Raw genomic sequence first — 20,632 nt, 5'->3', positions numbered from 1 at the left:
GCTCGGATTAATCAGCTTCTTCTTCTTCTTCTTCGCGTTTGTCTGAGTTGCTAGTCACCGTCAGCGACGTTTTACCGCCTCCCAACGGCATTGAAGTCCATTAAAGTCTATTTATTTTCCGCACCTTGGACACAGATGCAGACACTACACACAGAGTAGTTATAGATTCGGTTTGAATATAAATACATGTAAAAACATAATTTCATATTTCTTCTAGTTAATAACCTTTGTGTCAATGAGTTTCACCTCACATTCTGTAAATTTAGTTATTTATTTTGCATAAACCTTCATTCATTTGAGTTTCAGGCCCTCACACATCCATTTGGGTGGGTTGAAATTCGAGGCTTTATTTTTTCCAGCATTTTTAAGCCCTCTTACCTTTTTATTACTGTGGTCTGGCAAGGTTACATGTGAGAGGATGGACCTTCATAACACTCAAAGCATTTCCCATTTATTTGTTCATTGTGGAGAAATTGTAGCAAAGAAGATTTCCAGCACATTAAATATTTTTTGGAGTGGAGAGCAGAGGGTTTGGTCCTGCTTACTTCCTTCAGTTTATTTCCAGTGAGTGTAAGTGCCTTACACCTGAACTCTGTCCAGCAGAGGGCGATTCCACTGGTTATTTCCTTTTGTGTATAACACTATGTGGAAACTGCCCTTCATTTTTTTTATAGTAGCTCAGGCGCTACTATTACTGAGTACTACACAATACTTTGTGTATATCATTCTTTATGAGAGTGAAACAGGAGGATGGAGAGTACTCTGATCAGCCAATAAGGATGCAGCGTTCACTGGTTTAATAGTTAGTACCAATCCTCGTTCGTCAAGTCTTCATTTCAAAAGGCTAAGCTATTTATGATGAAAACCCTCGGACAGAGGCTTCATAGCAGGACTTCACTAACAGATAAGTGATGTCACTGCTGCTACGTCCATCTTTTATTTACAGTCTGTGTCCATAAAGCTAAGACTAAGATTTATCTAAGTTTATGACTTTGGGGTAAGTTTATAAAAACACTGATTTCAGTTGGTTTAAGCTCCTTTAGACTCTGAGAATTTCCCAGCTGTTTTTTCCACATTTATTTCTTTTTGACTTATCTCTGCTTTGCAGCACATCTACACGCCCTTGTCTGTGCTCTGTAAATACTGCAGTGATTATCCCATGTGATGCTGATTGATGATCCACTTTATTAGCACCAGATGTGACCACATGTGTCCAGTGACCGTTTGGCCTCCCCCACTTTATAAGAAGCTTATTGTCATGAAACACTCCCTCTGCCCATGTCCCAGTATTTTAAGTTTTACCTGAATCAAATCGTGTCTTACTTTTCTTTTCTTCTGACTCAGAATCAGACAGACAGAAATATGAGTACTTTTTATTCTGTCTGCATGTTGAAACCATCTCATAAAAGGTGACATCATGCTCCGGATAGATGATTGATGCGTGTTTGTTGTGTGACGACATTCAGCTTATATCAAACACACACACTCATATGCAAGTCCAGACCTGTGTTGTCTAACTGTGCAACCTTTGCTTCTCTTCATTATTTCATGTCTGCATTACATCACCTACAGCTCACTCTGCCTTAAAGGGACAGTTCACCTCAAACTCACTTGACCTGCAGTGTTTTTTAGATGAAGATTGTTCTGGAAAGATCTCAGGCTTCTCTTGATATGGAGAAACCTGGGAGAGAAGTAAACTGCACTCGGTTTGAGGTGCTCCAAGTAGCAAAACACAAAATCAAGAGACTTCTTAGAAAAGTGTCCATAAACGTTGGTGTGAGCAGGTTCCACCCACGGAGGAAGGCTTACAGCTCAGAACATGATGTTTGGATTTTATCAGATGGATGATTTCTTCTGCAGAGCAAAAATAAAGTGATTTATTTTTCTTATAAGGAGTTGGCGTGCCATAGTTCCAGGGTTTTCAAGTGTTTTGTTTTTTGGTTCTTTTTGTTCCTGTTTTGACTTTACAGTTGTTCTACTGATAGGTTTCAGTTCTTGTCTTGATTTCTGTATTATTCTAGTTTCCCTAGTGTTATCTTTCAGTAATGTCCTGGTTTACTTTGAAGGTTAGTGTCTCCTCCTGTTTTTACTTCCTGCCCCTTTTCCTCCTCTGTGATTGGCTGCTCCTCTCTGATTCTGTCCTCTTGGGTCAGTTGGTCTTCTGTGTACAGTATAAACTGCATCATCTCTTGCTTTTTCAGGTCCTTTTGTTGTACCAATGGTTATTTTCCATGTGTTATCTGCTTGCAGTGCTGGCTTTGGCCCATTGTGCCCTTTTGGACTTCTGTTTCCACCAATAAAGTTTATCATTTCTTTTGCGGCCAGCTGTTGTCTCATGCATCCTGGTCCTCCTATCACACCTCATTATAGGGTTTTAGGATTTTATGGAAACCCAAACAAGAGTGAAAAAAAATTACATCTGATCGCAGAACTTTAATTTTCATTTCAAACATCTTAATACCTAAAAAAAAAAAAGGGGGGGGGGGGGGGGGGGGTCTGAACATGGGAATTAAGTGATGTGTTCACTTTCAAGAGGACAAAATATTGTTATTTTAGGTTTTTGCTCTGAGTTTTCATCACCCTGATAAACAACCATACACAGAGGAACATGAACATATAGCACGTGAAAACATATATACATCAACCAATAATTTATTTTTAGGCATCTTTCTTGGTTGTCGTCATAGAAAAGCTGTATATAATAACACACATAAACACACAAAAAGAAAACATGACTATGATATGATGTTTATTCTTTTTCTCTGAAGATTCAACCAGAGATACTTGACTGCAATTCTGTAACTTTAATGAAACAAAAGTAAAAATAATAAATTAAGGGTTTGTAGCAGCACACGTTTGGATTTTAGGTGCTGATATTTCAAGATTTTTCTTAAGGATAAAGCAACTTTAACAACTTTGAGATAATTTTGTCTTGAAAACTTTACTCTAACATTAGTTTCCCTTAAAAAAAGCCACTTCATTAATCCTGTATCGATCAAACTACATATTTTATAAACATTTTCTTGTACTTTGGAGTTGTTTGTGCACTACAAAATCATTCAAATTCACAAATCAGTTTAATATAATGCTCCAATCTAGAGATTTTTCAGATATGAAGGCATTCATACTGATCTTTACCTTTCTTCTTGCAGTGTTTTAATCTAGTAAAAATGGATTAAAGAGAATTATGTTTTCTTTAACACAACAGTCTTCAAGAATCTGGAAACATTAATATTTAAAGTGTCTTATTTGCATTTAATTCAGAACCACAAAGTGCACACCATCTCTACACGATGCAGAGTTTTAAATCTTGTGAGCAGTTACAGTAAAAATCCCTTTAATGTCCTTCCTGCTGTTGCCATTTCAAAATAACAGCATGCAGAAGCCAGATGGGGAAAAAACAGGATAGTTTCAACCTTCTGAAGTATTTATATTGACCCAAAATGAGTTAATCTCTGAGTGTTTGTGAATAAAGACACAGGAAGCAGGTTTGGTGGGTCAGCTTGCTACAACTTTAATCCAAACATCGCTCTGCATATTCAATACATCCTCATCATATTCTCTACATAGCTCCCTCTCATATCTCTAAACAGTTTTAACAAAATAAGTCTAGTAGCACATCAGTCGATAACATTTTATCTTACAATTCTCTCTCTGTTCTGTAGTGTTTTTTCTCTTTACACATCAGGAGTATTTGTTCATTGTCTTATTTTAGTTCTTTTTAAACACGGAGACGAAACGGAGTACACGAACGATGACGAACGCTGCTCAAGAGTCCAGACTGTGAACCCACACACACACATCCCTGTCTACCAACACACACACACTTTGAAATGATTCAATGTCTCTCAAAATATTTCATCAGAGGTCTGACGTCTTGTGTGTCATTAAAAAAATGAATAGATTTTGATATTTGGCCCGTTAAACATTTTTTACAAATTTTCTTGTTCCTCCTTTTAAACTTTGCTCTTCGGGTGTTGTATAGTCGGTTAATCTGAATTCTGGGAAATTCTCAGACATTTAAAGAGCTGTGATTAAGCTGAAAGCCCTGGAAAAAGCAACCTCTGACTGTCAAACCAAGTGTGTGTGTGTATATATCAGGGGAGGTGTGTGTGTGTGTGTCTGCACACATACACAAAGTGTGGTGTTAGTTACATCAGAGGCACTTTGACCCCTTTTCTCTGTGCCCCCAACATGGAGAAAGAAAAAAGTAAACCCAACACAAAATAAATCAGATTTTATTTCAATAATTTGGCTTCAAGTTTCAACTCAGACCCCAGAATTTCCCCAAACAGAAACAAATGAAAATAACCCCAGAGAAAACGCCAAGTTAGACATCCAACATGGCCGACTGAAAGCAGAACAGGGCAGAGCTTCCTGAAATTGCTTCAGCGCGAGAGCTTCCCAGCAGCCTCGGGTTAATCACGATGACATGGTGCACTTCGTCATCATTTGTGCTTCGTTTGTGCTCTTAGAGCCAGGATCACCCCGAGTCTATAAACTCAGACCTGCTCAAGCCCGATGTGATGCACGGTCACATGAACTCACATTTAAGGCAGAACACCTGAAGTCACTGAACGAACGTCTATCTGACCAAAAACAGATCTTAAAGCCCAAAGCATTCGAATTACTCTAACTCTAGTGAAACTGAGATGTTAGCAGGAAACCAGAGAACGTTTCTGTTTTTATCATTTTAATTGTAGTAACTGTAGCAATCGGTGGAGCTGAGGGATGTCGCAGCACCGTGGGCCACTTTACTGGTGTGCCCATTCAAGTACTACAACCTTGCCCTAAAATAAACCTCTGCTGTGGTTTAACTACACTTCTAACCTTTAGTTACTGTTTGGAAACAGCTGCTATCAAGGAAGTGCCTTAAATTCTTGTTTCATCTGTTTTGGGCATTTTATCAGGGAAAACTAAAATGAAATGTGTGGTTATTTTGTGTCCTGAAGGAGATTCAAAAAGTATTTATTAGTATAAATCGAAGATGGGTACATCCCCTGGGTGAATTACAGCTGACGTCTGTAAACTGGGATCAAGAAAAAGTGGCTCCTCCTCTAGATCTGCTCTAACACAACGAGCTGGTTTGAAGAATTTAGCAAGTAAATTTAAGCTGAATGTGGAGCTGTGTAAAAGAAAAGCCATCTCTTCTTCAGAAACTCTGTCCTCAGAGGTAAAGGTGAAACAGACAGATTTACCTGTCAGTGACGTTCGAAGCTGCTGGAAAGCGCCGGGTTAGCATTAAGCAGGTTTTTGTGTGTATGTGGAAGCTCCACCTGCTGGAGAACGTTTTGTTACCTGGAAATCAGCAGAGAGACAAAAAAAAATGGGGAAAGGGGGGGGAAAGAAAAAAAAAAGAAAAAAAAAAAAGGAGCCCCCCACCAGAGCTGAGAGAGCGGAGAATAAAAACAACAAAACTCCCCGCCGCAGGAAAAACAACAACAAAAACCCAAAACAAAATAATCCAAGAAGCTTCTGAGTCCTCTGTAGAAACCACAACCTTTATATCCCTCTACAATTATGTACAATTAGACTTTATACAAGTAAAGCAGTGACGCTCTCCTCACGGCGCTCCGTGTGTGTGTTCGCTTGTGTTTTGTGTCCTAGGTGGAGCTGCTCTTGGAGAGGTTGGGGTAGAGGACGGCGGCCGTCACGGCGACCATCACTGCGACGACCGGCATCCAGGGGCTCCAGCCGCTCTGTTGGAGAGAGATGAACGAAAAAACACACACGAGACAAAAACAGACGAAGAAACGCGTGAATAAATAAAGTTAGTTTGAACATTACGAGTAAAAGTGGACAGAGGCAAAGACAAAAGAAGAGAAGCCACTTCAGTCCAAAAGATGATATTTCATTTCTTTTTCTCGTGCAAAAATTCATCTGATTGAGGAAAAAAAAGGTTATTTAACGAGAACAACGTAAATGAATCAGTCAAACTGCATGTAAGTGACAAAAATGTCCACCTGAGGCTGGCTCCAATTAAAATGTAAAAATGTAACTTTTATAGCGCCCGCTGCAAAAACATAGGTTTGACCTCTGATAGTTTGCTGCTTCTGACAACTACACAGGATTTTTCAAATAACTGAGGCTGAGATTTTCAAGGCTGTGGCTGCTTTGACCAACAGCGCAGAAACAGGTGGCTGAACTGGACCTCTCAAATACATTTATGCCGTTTCTTAGCTTTTAACATTATTTTTTGGCCTTTTTTTGGCCTTTATTTGATTGGACAGGGAAGATTTTTGACACACAAGTGGGAAGAGAGCAGACGGCCTTCAAACCCAGGCTGCTCAAAAGGGTCAGCTAAACTTCTTCCCCTTCAGAATATTTGTAATGTCATGATCTGAATAATATGGCTAATCAAATTCAGTATTTTATCAATGGATTGCCCACAGAACAATGGGTGACATCACGATGGGTGCGTCCATCTTTTATTTGCAGTCTGTGGAATCAAAACTAGTGTAAACATGTACACTCATTTATTCATGTAGTTCCAAGACAACTAAAACCAGTTAAAAATATCTTTTTATAGTAAAGTTTGTTTCAAAATAAGAGGTGAAAAATGAAAGGAACCTTTTGTCTAATCAATCTGAAACAATAAAAGTCCTATTCACTATAAAACATTGCTAGTTTAAGGGAGAAGCCTTGAGTCTAATTTTGTAGATTTGAATTAAAACAGTGACCTCTGACAGCAGCAGATTTTTTAAAGGAAGCATCACTAGTTTGAGACAGCAGCTCAATGTGAAGACGGGATGCCCGTTGGGACTAAAGCTGCCAGTTCAGCACTGCAAGGTCCTTATAAATGCTGCTCTTTGAACTTGTGGTCAAAGAAAAGCTCTAAGGGGAAAAAAGGCCTTTTCAACTACAATCAGGTTATTAGGTATCTAGAAAAACGAATAATTTTTACAGTAGCCAAATAACCTTCAGGTATTTTAGGATTCATCCTTTATTTTTGGTGAGAAACAACAAAGGTTTTAACTCAAGCAAGTCAACATGCCAAGTACAATTTCCTCATTGATTACGTCCAATAGGGGCTTAACGCAACTTCCCTTTTATGCACCAAATATGTAATTAAGGCCCAAGTGTGTGTTGCTTCAAATTCAAAACAGTTTTTAAATCCCTGCCAAGGACAATCGAGTTTTACTCGAGTTCTCTGCTGGTTTGTGTATGAACGATAAAAGGAAACAAATTTAATCAATATCATCTTTTGGGACTTCAGGACAGGTGGAGAAAACAAGTAAAAAAATAATTAAATAAAAAACATAAATTTAAAAAAAACAAAAACAAAAAGCAGCAAAATAAATTAGGTTACCTGAGCAGAACAACAGAAAAGTTACAGAACATTTTCCCCTCAAAGCAAACAACAACTGGGCATACTGGTCAGACGTTCCCGAATAAACAAACAAGCAGCAAACACAACACAAACACGATGGACGTGATGATGGATGCTTCAGAAATAAAGAAAGTAAGAATGGCTGCAGAAAAAGAGACAATAAAAAAAACAAACCAGTAACAGATGAAAATAACTGAAGTTAAGCAGCAGCTGGATGCAAGAACACAGAAGAAGAAAAAAGATTAATAAATGAAATTAAAAACAAACCCTGCAAAAAGAAACATGAGAGAACAGCAACATGTAATTAAAGAAAGCTAAAATAAAGCACCGAAAACCTAACGGAGAGGAAGAGGAGAGTGACTGAATGAGGCAGGTGGAAGGAGAGGGTTAGCCTTTAAGATGCGATGGTCAGAGCACGCCTCTTTAAAGGGGAACAGAGTGCAAATAAACAGAAGGGCGACCTTTAGAAGTTTCCACAGATGAATTAAGCTCATCTACATTTCTCACAGACTTTTCTTTGAATTAAAATAAAACTGAAATGTTGTTGAATTCTTCGGGTCGGGGAGAGATAAAGTGACAAATCAAAAGGAGGATCACTGTAATTTATTTAAGATTACTGGGCTGAACATAAACATTAAAACGCTGTGATTAACTTTTTTCCCTTCATTTCTGTCATTTCGCTTCTTCTTAACTTAAAATTTTAACACACTGCTAACTGTGAACGGTCAGGAGTGAGCGGTTCAGCAGTCTGTTTACACAGGAGGCGTTCAGGTGCTGCTTTCAGTGTGGGACAGCCACGTTTTCATATATGATGAAGTAAAGCTGCAGTAAGAAAACGGATGATCTGATATCCTCGTGTCGGTGTTGTTCCCACATCATCATAATAAATATTGTTCCAGGTTCAACATTGCAAGTGACCAGTCACATTGTTGTGACGTCATACTTTTGCAAGCCAAGCCATTCATTCATTTATGGAATTCCAGTGTTGCAAGGACAACATGTATAATGCTTACCGTTTATCAAAGAACCGTATCCTGAAATGCAAAGAATTCAAATTGCTGGATCAGGCGGTGTCTTGCTAGTCAAGTCGATTTTTTTTTAAGGCGGTTTTTCCCAAAGTCGCAAAAGTATGATGTCACAACAATGTGATTGGTCACTTGCAATGTTGAACCTGGGACAACATTTATTATGATGATGTGGGAACAACACCGACACGAGGATATCAGCCGCAGGTGCATGTGACGGGTGTTTCACACCAGTGCTGTGTACAGCAGCTGGATTGGTAAACACAGAAACTTATTGTTCCTCTAGTCGTGGCTCTAGTTACTGCTCCTCACAGTAATTCATTCATTTTAATAAGTTTGACAACTGAACTTTGCTTAGGTTAAAAACCGATCTGTGTAATATTGTGACGAGCCATACTCCTGCAGCACAGCCAATAATACGTCACTCCTTTTTGTGTGAAAATCAGGTAAGCGCACGCTTCCTGGTGCAGCTGTTAGCACGCAATGGAGTCTAAAGACTAGAGCAGAGATCACCGGTCCCACTGTACTGTATACATTTTCCCACCAAAATGAAAGCTTTCTTTTTGTTTTGTTTTTAAATGCAAAAAATACATAAATAAAATAATAATTTGGGATTCTTTTTTTTTTTTCCACTGTGTTTTTTGGGATTTTCAATTTAGGTTGCTGACTGACATTACCAGGATGGTCATGGTTTCTTGCCTGATCATTAAACTATCAAAGTAGGCAAAGCTTTGAAGTAGTACAGTGTGCATAGATGTACAGCGGTGACACAAAATTTGCATCCATCATACACATCTAAACACCCTGGAGGCCTACGGTGCCTTCGATTTCAGCCAGGCTGTTTACATTCCTCTCATCTAGTCAGTGGATTTGGAGACGGGTGGATTATCGGCAGATTGATTTATTTATGCATTTTTTCCAGAAAAATAAAGTCACTACAGCCACATACCTTGTTTCAATTCTCTCAGAAATCATTTGTTTTGATCTTACATGACATACCTTTCTGAGATCACTTTGAGCATGTAAATAACAAAATAAAATAAATAAATAAATGGCTGTGTCCAACTTGGTGAGTCCTGATGTTGCAGCAGCTTAATTAAAGATCTCAGTGCCATCACAGACTGTATCTAAAAGATGGATGCCACCTATGTTTTGTTTTTGTTTGTTTTTTTAAAGTCTATTTTTTCTGCAGTTCTTTGCTTTGTTTCAATCCATGCTCGATCATCATTGTAAGAAAATTACAGTAAAGTTGAATCAGCTTATCTGGACGTTGCATTTTCATTGGGAGAACCATTTTGTCACTCATCCAAGTGACTTTCAGTCTCAGCTGATTTTCCCAACCTTAAACTAACCAGTAACAGTAAATTTCCATAATGACTGAATCTAGTATCATTGCTTCAGTAAAAACCTTTAATGACTCCTTATATGTCAGCTGTATCAAAACCGCTAAGAAGCATTTCATTAAAACGCAGCGTTTCTGTGGCTTTCAAACCTCAAAACACACTACACTAAAGATCAGTCAACCACAAGGATGTGTTTCCCCCGCCACAAACACAGTAATATAGTGTACACAGACGGTGGCTGTAGCTTTAAGTCATCTGCTAATCGGAAGGTTGTGGTTTGATCCCTAGCTTTTATAGTCTGCATTCCAAATAACCTTGGGCAACATACTACCTCAAGTTGCTAAGAGTATGAATGTGTGTGAACGTTAAATAGAGAGCACTTACATAGAAAAACATATATAAAAAAAAAGGTGCTTGCATGAATGAGGCAAGTTGTGCGAAGCGCTTTGAGTGCTCAGAGTGGAAAAGTGCTATATACCATCTATAGACTGTCGTGATTTTATACATCGGGAAAACCAAACAACCTCTGGCTAAGCAGATGGGACAACACAGAAGAGCTACTTCATCAGGCCAGGACTCTACAGTCTATTTATACCTACAGTCCAATGGCCACTCTTTCAATGAGGATGTGCACATCCGGGACAGGGAGGAACGCTGAGGTTTGAGTGGTGGGAAAAGAGGACATTTTTTGGTGATCTAAAAAAAGTGATTGCAGCCACTCCAACCACAGCTGGAGTACCATTCAGAATGGCACTCATGGCCATTGATCAATTAACTGAACTCGCAGCTGGTTGTTAGTCAGTGGTGCTAGTTTTGGTCATTATCCAAATGTACTGTTTATAAGGTTGGGTAAAGCTACAGTTAACAGAGAGTGAAGAAATCCTCCGATTTAGTGAAAAAATATTTCTCACTCTGAAAACACAACGTCCAGATGAACAGATTTAAGGAGTCACTTTGTGTCGAACCTACACGCGTCGAGCGAGGGTTGGTGTGATGGAAAAACTGAGGGGCACTGCAAGCTCACATGTCAGTTACAGAGTAGACACGCCCTGTTTTATAACACCCTTTTGACTCCAATTGTACCATCATTTATAAAATAAACATGGTGTTCCATTTAATAATGTGTTTACTGAGGTAGATCAAGTGAGCTGAAGGGTGATTTCTTCTAGACACCCGGGCATCCCTTTACAGCCAAAGGAGTCTCCCCCTGCTGGTCATTAGAAAGAGTACAGGTTTATTGCACTTCCATACTGTATTTAAAGACCTGGAAGCTAGGTGCCTCTTTTATGTCAAGTCTACAATAAGAAGCCTTGTCTACCCGTTTTTTTCCCTGCTACGATAGGTCAAACACCGCTGCTGTGAAGAGCATGAAGCATATGTACAAGGCTCCCTTTAAATGGAGGGTCTGTGGGTGGAGGGAGCCCCAAGAGCGTGTTAATGTTAGCTGCAGCAGAACAGAAGCAGAAGTGAGACTGACTGGCAGACGAACAGGCAGACTGACAGCCATGCAGTTAGTGGTTCTCATATCAGAAGACGAGGGACCAGACGCCGTGATGATGATGATGATGATGATGATGGCTAAGATGATCCTTAGTCTTAAATGGAAGTTTAGGAGGTGAAGAGAGCGATCTGGTGATCAGAATTCAGAGTTCAACAGCTGGGTTACCTTTATGTATCATCACCCTGCACCGCAACACATCATCATCCTGAGCTGTTAGCATTCAAATGGTGAAAGATGTAGTTTAGGAATATTTGGATGCTTGCCAGTAATAACCTGCTCCTTACGCTTACATTCCCTCCTTATTTAGGTTAATTTGTGACTGAATTTATGACCATTAAAAAAAAAGTGTGGACATATGGGGAAAAAAAGGGAATGCACTTCTGGTAGCTTGTTTGGAAGGAGAGACTGACCTACAAATTTGCCTCATATCAGGTACAGAAAGTGTTCCAACTTTTTGTTTATGAGGGGCTGCCAAACAAAAAACAATTGAATTAAAGTGGGCGGAGCTAAAACAGCAGGATTCACACTTAGGTTCTGCATTAAGGCCCAGTATAAGAAAATCATGAGTCATGCAATGCTTCTCTATTAGACTTAAAGAATTGTAATAATATATTTATGTGTTGGACACGTTTACAGGAGCTTTCACTTTCAACAGCAATGCCTGTAGTTCTTATTTTCAAAAATAATCAGCTCTCACGGCGGAAACCTGTGTTGAGCTCAGAGGGAGATTTCTTTTCCATTTCAGCACGTCAGTTTTCCAGCTGAAACTCATGACCCTGAATTCATCACAGATCAGAACGACCCTTTCGCCTCTGACACCTTCCAGTGATGACAAACAGATAGACGCATCAGAGACAGACAGACAGACAGGACGGCAGAGAGATAGACTGATGTCATGTCGGTGTGTACCTTTCTACCACAACTGGCCGAAACACCAGTAGAGCAGAGCCAGGACAAGGCCCATGAATATGGCTTGGACAGGCTGCAATATGGATGGCTAAAAGGGAGAGGGGTTGGAGGGGGAGAGTGGATAAGAAGAAATCAGCCAGCAAATCAACCAAAACCAACATGGAGGATGGAGCAGCTACAGCGAGGGGGGAGGGAAGAAAGGGAGAGAGGGGGTTTGGGTTTGTATCCAATCAGCCGTTTTCTACAAAGCAGCACCAACATTTCTACACATTCAGCAGCCACATTCACAATCGCCACGGAGGAGCAGCCATCCGTCACCAGGCTCTTTTAAAACAGCAACACTTTTCTGCAGCAGGAACAGATCTCCTCCAGCTGCCGTCTGTCAGCTGGTTTCAATCTGATCTTTACAGCACGACGGACACCGGTTCATACAAAGAAGCCTAACAGAAATGCACTGAGTGAAGAGAGGGTAACTCTAGTTTTTTTATAATCAGGTTCTTATTTGCTCCATTGCTATCAGTGCTAATTAATGCAAACAGTGGTTAATGAGATCTGGGAACACAGTGAAATGAGATACAAATACTTTTGTCTAGAAAATCTTTTGTAACCCTGATGGACATTTCCAAAAACACTTTTAGCTCACATCAGTGCCATTCATCTTTCCTTCCAAATAAATCAATCAAATCTGGAGTTTTGTTTTAATCTGCCTAGTTGAATAAAAAATGATTTCTATCTGGAGATATCTCAAATGAAACTTCACTCATCCTGCATTTTAGTCTCCACAAAAGAATTAAACTGGTCTTGGACAAGCCCCCAATTATGTTACAACCCAGTTTATAAGCATCATTAGATCAATAGTTAACCTAATTTAGGATGGCAAGGTCCAGCAAAAAGTAGTGGAAGACCTTCCAAACCAATCGTCACATTCCATTATCCACACTGTATCAGCTACAGACCACTAGCAGTTTAGTCCATGCAACACCCAAAGACGATGCACTGTGAGGATAATGAGAATTGGAGAAGACCATGAAAGAAAAGTGGGACAGGAGAGAATCAGTTCACTTAACATACAGCAATGGTGGATTTATTTTTTTATTTTTTTATAATAGATATCAATTGTAGACTTTGTATCAAAAAATACATAAAATAAAAAAACAGAAACAATGAGACTTTCTAGTGTGGCCTTCGTGTTCCCAGATCTCAGATATTGCAACATTATTATTACCAAAAAACCTAAAGAGGCAAAATTACAAGGTTGTAATGAAGAGAAATTGGCCTTTAGATATATCGTGTTTTAAGAGCTGAGGGAGGAGGAAAGGAAGAAAAGAAGGGGGGTGGGGGTACAGAGTAGGCTGCTCCGCCTCACTGATTTTCTGATTAATGTTTCCAAGAGTTTTTATCCATCAGCTTATTTATCAGAACAGGATATAAACCAGGAGAGACGGTGAGGTCACATGTCACCTTGGCTAGAGGAGTCAGTTTAAAAAAACAAAACAAAAAAAACAACTGCTTTGAATGTGTTCACAGAGCTGCATGAATTCAGTTAAAAATCACAATTTAAATGTTATTTTGTTACCTCACCAGTTATTATTTGGCATTATGAGCATTTCTACTTTCAACAAAGATGTTATTGGCCATTAGACAACACTAACGCTGTGTGACATTTCTCACAGGTCAGGATAAAAATGCAGCTTCACCTGCATAAAAAGCAACCTTAAAGCAAAAATAAATTATGGTAAAACTTAAAGCTGAGCAAACATAGATTACAAAAAAACAGTCCAAGCACAAGTCTGTGTTTTTTATCATAAAGGAACAAAGAGTGTTGGTGTGGGCACTCACAGAGCTGGACTTGTCCTGCAGCAGCTTGAGGCTGCTCCTGCACTGCTCCAGCTCCTGGTGGATGTTCAGCTTCTCCTGCTCTGTTCTCTCATAACGCTGACGGAGATCAGATAGCTGGGACTGTGTGTCTTCATACTGCAGAGACAGACAGACAGACAGACAGACAGACAGACACACACAGACACACACACACACAGGCCACTGTTATTTCTATGACCACTGTCATTTCTATGTCCATTTGCATAAAGGGTTCACTTCCAGGTAAAGTTAACCTCTTTGGGATATCCCTTTCTCCTTGTGACATCATACAGATCCAAGAATAGAAAAAAAACTGCCAGAAAAGAATAACAGGCCCCTTTAAAACTGATGGAGAATCCACCAAGTGCCACATTTACAAAAGCTCACTAGCTGCTGTTACCAATAACTCAGTCGACAAACACTGGACTTTTTATACAACTATCTGACAAACACTATTGACCTGCTGAGTTATTATCATTTTGCTAATGCATTTTGGTAATGCCGAGATTGATGTTTTTCCTTCATTTTTTACAACTTTCAATTACCCAAAGCAAACATATAATCAATAAATCACCAACTTGTCAATTAATGTCACTTGATGTGCTCCACTGAACAGATACTGACTGCAGCTTGCTTGTGTAGCTGTTTGTCTATCTTAAAGTTCTTTTTAGCTGAAACCTTTTTGGGGGGTTTAAATAAAAGAGCTCAAAAATTCATTCAGGCTGCTGCTTGTATGCATTTCCCCCACTGTGGAGATTTTGGTACATTTTATTTTATTTCTCTGAGAACCCCAGTGTGGTTTCCTCTCTTTATTCACATCTGCCTTAGGCATCTGCTCAACCACCTTCACTCATGCTGACTTAAGTCTCTCTGGATTTATCAAAAGACTCATTGATCCATTTCCAACTTTTATTTTTCATCTCTTCCATTTGTTCTGTTGTTTCTCACCTGGCGTTTTCTGTGTTTTATTTTTATTTTTCTTAAATCCCATTCTGTGTGCGTACCTCTTTCTGCAGTGTGTGTGTGTGGGCCTGGGCCTGGTCCAGCTGGCTCTTTAGCCTGCTCGCGTCCTGCAGGTGCTGATTCTCCAGAGAACCCAGTTTGTCCTGCAAAACCTCCTCCCTCTTCTCCAGAGACTCCAGACTGCTGCTGAGGACCAGACTCTTCTCCCTGGTGCTGCAAACACACCAAATCACACCTCGACTCAGTAATCACTCCACTACGTTTCTCAACAATGTTAGAAACTCTCGAAGGATTTGCGATGCTGTGACCTTATTGAAGACTTATGAGACTCATTTCAGGCTCCTTTTTTTTTTTTTTACTGTACTCTGGAGTCATTTATACTTGCCTTGGCGCAGGCCCTCAATTTATCCGGTCTGAAACAAGCTGTTTTAGCTTCTCTCTATTTAGACCAGCTTTTTTCCCCCCATAATTGGCTGTGTCTTATAGACAAATGATTTAAACACCCTTTGCGGGGCTTCTGTGGTCACAATTAAAGCTGTGATTTTATTAGTATCATGTAGATCCAATGGTAGTAAAAAAAGTGCACCTCTGTAGGAATACTGAGAGAGATTACTTTGTACTCTGTCCAGACGCCATTATAAAACAAAAAATATATAAATCATTGTGTGTAACTGGGATACCTTACACATGATGTACAACATTTTTAAAAATAATTTTAGCAAAAAAAGGCACAAACATTGCATTTCCCTTTTTTATTATGAAGAGTGAGACTTAATGTTAACAAATAGTCGTGTCTTCTCAATAGTCATGTGTTCACCATCACTGCTGGTAAACAGATGAGTGCCTGGTTCATACAAATGACCAAACTGTATGCTTTCTCTGTGTCTGGCTTCCTGTCCTGCTTATCTGCACTATGCAGCTTGGTGCACCATCCATCAAAAATAGACTAGGGGTATGTTTTTGGCCAAGTCCTCAGTGTGTCTCGGCACTGACTGACCTCATCCATCTTACAAATGCATTATGATATGGAAAATTATGTGCTGACGGGAATTCTTTTATTGACAGCGAAGATTTTGATCTGATAGAACATTTTACTGGAATTTATACTGGTAAATTCCTTTTGACGTAGCTCTCCAATATAATTTTCTGCTTATAGAGCTACATGCAACATAAACTGGAACATGGAGTTTATACATGTGTTTATAGTTTTGAAAACCTTCTGTCCAACATGTGGATCAAATCCTTCGACTGGTACTGTAAACAGTGATTTCTGTATTTAGCTTGTTTATGTAAATGCTGCAACAAAATGTCACAACATTAAAAAACACTCTGACTTGTTTCCCTAAATGTCATCAGAAAGAGTTCAAATGCAGAAATTGATCCACAAACAGCAAAATCAAACTTTGGAAATGCTGACAACTCTCATTAGTGAGATCTCTTTAAAGTGGTTTTCAGTCTTCTCCTGGGATTTGATAACTTTAAAACACAGGAGAAAAAAATGCTTGATTACTTCTGAGTGCAACTGTAGTTAAAATATATGTCGAGCTTGCAATTACAAACATAACTACACTAGACCTTAATAAAAAAGTAAGCCAACAAAGTAGTCCCAAATACTGCAGTTCCTCTAACAGCCACTTGAGGCTGGTTCCAAAAGGGATTTCCAACTTTAGAGCAGAAATAAACCTGTTTACAGGCTGGTACAAAACATGGTTCTGACTCTACAGGTCATTTATCTTCCATAACAACTAAATAAATCTAAATAAATTCCTTTTTAAACTTTAAAGTTACAGTGTGTAAGATTTCAAAGCTAGTTGTCCATAGATTTCAGTCAGTTCAAATTGTTTGCTTACTCCTCCCAAATCAACCGGATCATTCCTGCTGAGGTGGCTGTTGTAGGAATAATGTGATTCATTCAGTCAAAAGATCAAAAAACATTTATATTAGATTAGCCCATAATGGATGTTTACTGTTTGTTTACAAGAAAACGTTTTTTGTACATTCGACCTGAACTTTTTTGAATAATATCAACAACAGTAATAAACCAGGAAATACAAAACAGATGGGTGTGTAACTATCTTGCAGTATCCTATTTTTTTATCCTTTGAATTACCTCAAAAGCTCTGACCACCTTTCATCTGTAGTGAGTGTACTCAGACAGCAAAGTGACTCCGAACTGGATCCAGCTTGGAGGTTTTTGCTATCTGGGTAGGCTGTCAGTTCACTGTTTACCTCAGCTGTCAATATGCCGGATAAGAATCGTCCATGTCCAAAGTGCATTCATCTCTTTGTAGAAAGTCAAAAGATGTGTACAGTTTATTGTAAACTAGTAAAAAAAAAAAATGTAGCTGAAGCACAGATAAAATCCTGCTGAGGACGTGGTTGTGGTGAGAACATGCAGCAGTGTTTTCTCTCAGTGGAGAACAAATCTGGCAGATAGTCTCAGTGAGCTGTCAGTCAGCTGTCATCTCCTCGTCTTTCTCTGCCTGAATCAGCTGGACACCATGTTTCCTTCTGTCAGTCTCGCCCTCAGCCTGCCCTTTAATGCTGAATCCAAACTCTGAACCTGATCTGTCGACTTGGCACTGCTCCCGAGAGCCGTCCTGGGCCAGAATTCATCAACTCGATCACGCCTGTCAAAAGACTTTAACGTCCACCTAACAAAGTTTGATATGTTCCAGGTTTCGAGACTCTCAGCTTGAGATCCAGTTAAGAGAATATAAGTTTCAAAGTGGTGTTTATTTAGTAACGCTATATTCAAAATGGTTTATAGCTGTGTGGATCTTTTTTTGACAAATAATTAAATGTGATCTTGTATAATTCTGACAGCACTGCAGTATAGTAAAATAAATAAAATAAAACAGTGGATTCAGATAAAAAAATTTAAAGCAATGTGTGTGTACCTGCTCAGCTCAGCCTCCAGGCGGTGCAGTTTTTCTGTGAGTGTTTTCCTCTCAGCTCTCAGGCCATCACAGTCCTGCTGCAAACACGTACACCGCTGGTGCAATGCAGTGCACTCCACTGTGGCAGCGAGACAGAGGATGCACAGTTATGATTAGTAGTGATTCAAAGACATGAACAGACAGCCTCAGACAAACATGCAGGCAGTGCTCACCCTGCAGCTCGCTGGCAGCAGTCTGCTGCTGTTCCTGCTGCGTGAAGGCCTCCTGCAGCCGGGCGATCTCCTCCTCGTATTTGGCGGCTGTGTTCCTCCAGTGCTCTAGCTCGGAGCGCACACTGACCAGGTCTGCCTGCAGGACAGTGATCTCACGCTCCCGCTCCGCCGTGGCCGCCTCCATAGCGTGTCGCAGGACAAGAATCTGAGAGCAAAAACACAATCGGTGGTTCGGTCACTTTCTCATGAGACTACAATTTGGTGCAAACTGACAAACAGGGAGGCTTTTTGCATAACGAAGAATGAGTGACAGAGACTCCAGGGTTCCTGACTCATTTAAACAAACAAACAAATCCTTATAATGTTTTTTATAAACTTAGAAAGGACTATGAGCGAACAATGTCACATTGTTTACTATTTGTCATTTTTAAAACAAGAATGTCTAGTTACAATTTCATTTTTATTAGTTTCAATGTTTGTTATTATTACAATGATTTCAAAAGAAAATATTTTTAAAAATATTTCCACAGGCAAGATGTAAGATGTAGGGGTGCAACGATACTTGTATCGATATTGAACAATACAAATTTTTTATTTCTTTTATCAACTTTCCTTCTGACGATGCTGTCTGTGTTGAGCGCTCAGTGGATCTGCGTTCGACTACTCTGCCTAGGCTGCACTGTCGAGCGCAGATCCACTGAGCGCAGCACAAGCTAGCAAGACAAAAATTAAGCTCGTTGCAACATGGCAAATTGAACCTCCCCCACCCTCATTCAGATTTGGCGTTTGGAACTATTTTGGTCTTCATGTGAAGCATGACCCTGATGGTAAGCGAGTCATGGACAAAAGTAAAACAGTATGTTGGATGTGCCACGCAATGCTCAATTACATTGGTGGGAACTAGTGCGTTAGCGCAGTTAGCTTGTTAACATGTTGACGCCGTCCAGCCCCATGCACGGGGCGATCTGCGGTAACTTGTTAACGGAGATTTGCCGCGTTATGGCGTTAATGTCATTTTAACGAGATTAACACTGACAGCACTAGTGGGAACACAACGAATATGACTGCACATTTACACCAACATCATCCTAGTGCAAATTGGAAGCAGACAAAAACAACAAGCACGCATGCTACAAACTTTACCCGAGTCATTTAGACAGCCGTTAGCACATGATTCTCCTTATGGGGACCTGATATGTTTAATATGCTGCTGAGAATATACCCCGGAAGAAGAGTATAGTATAGCTTTTATTTTGGAAAGAGCCATTTCTCTGTAATAAACTCTCTTTTCCAAAGATGAGTGATTCCTCAATCAGATAGATTTTTTTTTAATTATTTTGTTGTTTCAGCATTAAATTTAAAAACTGTACTTTTGAGTTAAAATATATATTTATAATTTCAATAAATGACAAATTTAAAAAAAATTTGTATCGGAGTGTGACACCAAAGTATTGAACTGAACAGGGAATTTTGTGTATCGTTGCACCCCTAGTAAGATGCACTAAAACCTCCTGAGGACTTGTGTGTTAAAAAAATGTAACCAGACTGAGTAAACCCAAAGACATTCCCTGAATATTTTTAATTGCACACAATGTTGTTTCAGTTTGTTGTCTTATTTCAGTTAATTAAAATTTTCCCTTTTATTAGTTTTAGTTCAGTTTTTTTAGTTAGTTTTTTTTTAAGCTGTTATTAGCAATTTCAACTTTTAAAGGGTTATTAATGACCCACTCAAACCCTGGAGTCCATGAAGAGTCTGACATGTTACACATTAGCCAAGAGAGGTTTCAAGACAGAATGGAAGAGAAGTAAGGAAGAGTTATGATGAAGAACTGGAAGCAACAGTAGGTGAAGAGGTACCTCCTCCTGGGCAGAGTAAAGCTCCTCTCTGGTGCTACAGATGGTGCTCTCCCTCTGCTCCCTCAGTGCCTCCATGTCAGCCTGAAGCTTCCCAAGCTGAGCTAAAAACACACAAGCACATAGGAAGTGAGATGTGGCAGCTAAATACTTATTGATACAAATCTATAGTACATATTTTTCTCTGTATTCACTCACTCTGCAAGAACTGGATCTGTTTGGTCGACTCCTCAGTCAGCTGAGAGTTACTCCTCCTCTCCTCCTCCAACAGAGCTGCACACCAAGAGTCACACAGTCATTATGTTTATACCACTGTTCTTTTATATTTTCATGCAACGTATAATTGAAGCGATGCAGGGCAAGAACTGTAATCTCACAAACTCAACAATACTGTAGTAAAAATGTATGAGGTAAACTTTAATTCAAACAAAGTTTGCGAGCTATTAATTATAATTAAAATTCTAATTATAAAATATAATCCACAGCATTGTGAGAACACTGTTACCTTGTAGCTCTAGACATTTCTGCTTGCCGGTGTTGGCTAATTCTTGGGCCTCCAGAAGCTCTCTGTGGAGATGGTGGATGACCTGCTCCGTGTCTCCAGGCTCTAGACCGGCCCGATGTAGCTCATCTAACCACAGACACATACAAAATGTTAAGTACATTATTTATTATTATTATTATTATTATTATTATTATTATTATTATTATTATTCAATGACAAAGTCAGGGTCTACA

At 39.4% G+C, this 20,632-nt stretch overlaps 1 protein-coding gene across 10 annotated transcripts in view; it reads right to left on the bottom strand.

Annotated features, from left to right (window-relative positions):
• Positions 1 to 3,489: 3,489 nt before the first annotated feature.
• The window catches only part of slmapa (sarcolemma associated protein a), an 87,001-nt gene continuing 69,858 nt past the window's right edge, over positions 3,490 to 20,632 (bottom strand). For 7 of the 10 annotated variants that reach the window (XM_004548805.6, XM_004548807.5, XM_004548808.5 and 4 more), the window contains 8 exons: positions 20,400 to 20,525; positions 20,093 to 20,167; positions 19,898 to 19,998; positions 18,041 to 18,245; positions 17,829 to 17,946; positions 14,970 to 15,141; positions 13,948 to 14,082; positions 3,490 to 5,699 (listed from right to left, as the gene is read on the bottom strand). In XM_004548805.6, the coding sequence (XP_004548862.1) occupies positions 5,604 to 5,699; positions 13,948 to 14,082; positions 14,970 to 15,141; positions 17,829 to 17,946; positions 18,041 to 18,245; positions 19,898 to 19,998; positions 20,093 to 20,167; positions 20,400 to 20,525 (1,028 nt within the window). In that variant the 3' untranslated portion in view covers positions 3,490 to 5,603. Of the gene's footprint in view, positions 5,700 to 7,521; positions 7,541 to 12,108; positions 12,197 to 13,947; positions 14,083 to 14,969; positions 15,142 to 17,828; positions 17,947 to 18,040; positions 18,246 to 19,897; positions 19,999 to 20,092; positions 20,168 to 20,399; positions 20,526 to 20,632 lie in introns of those variants that run through there. The other 3 variants (XM_004548806.4, XM_004548810.5, XM_076884176.1) reach the window with 2 other exon arrangements.

This window comes from Maylandia zebra, linkage group LG5 (assembly GCF_041146795.1).
Source record: "Maylandia zebra isolate NMK-2024a linkage group LG5, Mzebra_GT3a, whole genome shotgun sequence".
In the NCBI taxonomy this organism is placed as follows: domain Eukaryota; kingdom Metazoa; phylum Chordata; class Actinopteri; order Cichliformes; family Cichlidae; genus Maylandia; species Maylandia zebra.
Note: the sequence above shows the minus strand (reverse complement) of the source record. Positions and strands in the feature narration are given on the sequence as shown.